Below are 3,814 nucleotides of genomic sequence, written 5' to 3'. Positions count from 1 at the left end.
TCAGGCCTATAAGCAAAATAGGGCAATTCTGCCCTCTCCATTGCCCTTGGTCATCCTTGACCATTTTCCTTCGTCCTCGCTGTGCCTCATCTTTAAATTGGGCAGGAAATTTTTGAGGCAAAAATGGTATCTTTGTGCATGTGTTTAAAGCACCTATTCCCCCACCCCCCAAAGTCTCCAATGACAAGAAAAGCCTCCATGCAGCACCAGAAAGCAAATAAATAATCACCACATTCTTCCTACCATTTCTCATCTGGAGAAAGGTTTCTTTTTGCCTGGCTCTGAGGACGCATCAGTCAGCTCCTGCTGACCTTCAGCAGGTACTTCATTTATCCTCAGCACCCATCGCTTGCAAAGCACCAACAGGCACAGCAACGCAGCTTTAGTCCTGAGGTTGGTCAGGAGTGAGGTGAAATATTTCTTTCACGCCCTGCTTAAATGTAATGGCGTTGATTTCCCCAGGTGGGACCTGGTGGCTCCCCAAACACAGGGAGGGCACAGGGCCTGCGGGCTCCATGGTGTGACCTCCCTTTGCTGTGCTGCCCATGAGCTGCTCTCCCTCTGCCAACAGTCCACCAACCTCCACAAAAAACAGGGGAATCTCTAAAACCTAAAGTCCTCGGTGGGTTTTTCTGACAGCTGATTCCCCACCACCCCCACCTTGTGCTGCATGGTTTTCCTGAAAGCATTCATGCACTTTTAGCCTTTAAGCCTAGAAGTGCAGATCGGCTCCTGCAAGCTCTTCGGCCGGAAGCCGTTTTCACCCAAATCCAGGAGATTTTTGCTTTTGCCCTTCAAGAAGCCAGGAGGCTGCACTCAGCCCTTCAGCAAGGCCCCCCATCACTGCATCAGCACGGAAGAGATGGCAGCAAGATCCACTCATACGATGAGCAGCCACCTGGGAAAAGCTCGGCCATCGAGATCGGGCTCTCAGCGCATTCGTGACAGTGTATCTGCATTTTGTGTCAAGATTTAAAAGCAAGTAACAGAATGAGACATCCGATTTTTGGACACCCACGAGGCCCTAGTCATGGCAACACTGATATTCACTCTATATTTAAAGGAATGGGAAAATTTGACAGATGCAAGTAGGGAACACTCACATTTTCTCTAAAAAAGAAAGTTATTCAATGACACCAGAAGAAAAGCTTTAAGCAGTCAGTGTTTGCCAGAGTCCCAGCTCCAACAATATTGCCATCTCATTTACAGTATTTTAAACAATCCTCATTGTTTTTCTCTTTAAACAACGCCACTAACCGCTGTACAATTAAAATCTAGATGATAAAATATGACTCGGGGAACAGGGGAGGTTGGACAGGGGTTCACGGTTTTGTTGTTGGGGCTTTTTTTGGTTGGTTGGTTGTCTTTTTTACAAATAATTACAAATACAACTCCGAGAAGATATATTACATTCTATATACAGAACACACCATTTCTATCAGGGTAGGGTATTAAGCCTAGCTTTTATTTTTACACGGCAACCCTGAGATGTCTTGTCGTCTTCCCTTGCACAGAAACTATACAAGTTCATTAACTCCTTCTAGAAAAAAACAAATGGATCGCTATGTTTTAATAGCATCATCACCCTGTATAAATACTCAGAAAGGGAAAAGCTTCATCTCCTCCCTAACTCCAATATTTTCATTATTTCTTTTTCCTGGTTCCCTGCTTACTGGAAACTGATAACGGTGACTTTTTTCAAGTGTGCATCTCACTCCTCTACTTTGCCTCTTGGTAGTACAGTGAACAATTATTTCCCTTTTTTTGTCCTCCTTTTCAAACAGATTCATGTCAGGAACTAACATGAAGCCTTTACAAAGGGCTGTTTCCTGAACATCCACTGTTAATTCTTGAGCTACTTTTCAAACTAAAGGATGCAGATGTAAGCGTTAGGTTGGCTGGAAATCGAGTGGCTTCTGATTAACCACGGGGTACTGCTTTCTCCAGCCCACCACCTCTTCATTAAAAAACAGTATTTTAAGATCAGGATAACCACGTGTAACAACAGTGAATTCTGTAGAACTTTGTGGAGAACAGGACACTGAATGCATTCCACCATATTACCTGAAATTCAGATGTACTGCACTTCTTTTCTGTTCGCCTGCAAGCTACAGCATGCCCAGCACAAGAGTATCTGAAGAGCGAATTCCTCTGCGTGGAGCCTTGGCACGGATCCTGACACCCCTTTAACAAGCCCTGTGACTTTTTAAAGCCAATTTTGGAATAGCTGGATCACGGCTGCTTCTAAGCTTTATAATTATGCATGGGAGTCGTCAGCGTCAGCTGTCCATTCGGGGCCACTTCATTGCCATCGTCTTCCAACAGCCCCGAAACATCAGCGTTGGGTATGCTGTCGTGGTAGCTGCTAAAACTGATGTTGTCCTCTTTGAGTTCGATGGTCCAAAAAGGAGCGTTAAGTTTCCTGTTCTGATACTCACGGTACATGTAGACAGCACCCACAAAGCCCATGAGCAGGACCACAACAATGATGATGACCGTCAAAATAATTATGTTAAACTGAGTCCATGAAACGTCTGCAAAAGCAGAGGTACTGTTGTCAGAGGAGCTCATAGGTAATATAGTCGGTATAGTTGTTGGTGACAACGTACTGTTTATCACTGCAGTTGAAAATGATGCTGCCTTGCTGGCGTTTGGAGCAGAAGTGGTAAACTCCCTTGTTTCTGGGCCAAGCGTGGCTTCTACAAAGCAAATAACAAACAATCAATAAAAGTACGCTAAGCTGGAATCAAACACAAACATAAGAGGTTTGACATTTATACCACAGTTATTACGGCTATTAAGGCTACACTGTTAAAGCTGGTACTTTTTCAAAACAGTTTGCAGAAATGATTAACCAGGGCTGGGTTTGGGTTTTTTAAAATAATTCTGTGTGTTCAGTGCTCGTTGACTGCAGCACTCCTGTGAAAAGGCTGGTGCTGGATGGATAGGTGCCACAGACACGATGCAGTGTCAGATACATGAGCCCATGATGAACACAAGACCCAGTCTGGGTCACGCTCAGCCCATGTAAATGGGGCTCTACCGAGCTCAGCATTAATTTGGGCTTTGAACCTAACGAAGGCAGAGCTTCACTTGTTGTCGACGTGGGCTGCACATCAGGCTGGGAGGAGACAGCGACTCCAGGAGCTTAAACCTTTCACAGGCAGTGCACTAGATGTAGGGTTATGTTCACAGTATTATTATTACTGCCTTACCTGTAGAAGAAGATCAAAAATGACAGAATGAACCATGAGTAATCTGCTGTCACAGTCTTTAGCAAGAGGTTTCAATATTTACACTGCTTTATGTAAAAGGGCAAAGTAATCTTGGTTCTGCTTCCGAATGAATTCATACACAAATCCCATGGAAACTCCCAGTCTGCACAACCAGAAGGTAACCTAATCACAGCAAAAAAACCACTGTGGATGTTCTTATGAAGCATTTGAACACAGCAGAAGCCAGTTTGGGTCCTGTTTTGATTTCAGCTGGTGGCATATGTCTGAGCATGAAGGATGACTGCACGGGAACTACCAGACTGCCCCAAGCTCAGTCTTCCTCTGCAGTCTGTTCCCAGGCACAAAACAGCCAAGAACCTGCCTTGCTTCCAGCAGCCATGGGATAACTCCTGCCTCAGATCTAGGAGCCAGCAACAAGATAACACCGGAGATCTCGTAAGTGAGATGCAAATGTGTTAGGCCTTCTTCAAACCAGCCGAGCTATAGGCATCAGAAAGCACCATACGAGCCTACTAGGCTTCCAGATGTAACCAATAAAGCATTTTCTTCACAGGAATAACCTGATCTATTTTAGATTC

General features: G+C 44.7%; 1 protein-coding gene across 1 annotated transcript in view; it reads right to left on the bottom strand.

Annotated features, from left to right (window-relative positions):
* Window positions 1–1,759: 1,759 nt before the first annotated feature.
* The window catches only part of MEGF9 (multiple EGF-like-domains 9), a gene marked incomplete at its 5' end in the record, with an annotated part of 21,843 nt that continues 19,788 nt past the window's right edge, over window positions 1,760–3,814 (bottom strand). The window contains one exon of the mRNA XM_010179995.1: window positions 1,760–2,699. Coding sequence (XP_010178297.1) covers window positions 2,245–2,699 — 455 coding nt within the window. The remainder of the gene's footprint in view (window positions 2,700–3,814) is intronic.

This window comes from Mesitornis unicolor, unplaced genomic scaffold (assembly GCF_000695765.1).
Source record: "Mesitornis unicolor isolate BGI_N332 unplaced genomic scaffold, ASM69576v1 scaffold14022, whole genome shotgun sequence".
NCBI classification, from domain to species: domain Eukaryota; kingdom Metazoa; phylum Chordata; class Aves; order Mesitornithiformes; family Mesitornithidae; genus Mesitornis; species Mesitornis unicolor.
Note: the sequence above shows the minus strand (reverse complement) of the source record. Positions and strands in the feature narration are given on the sequence as shown.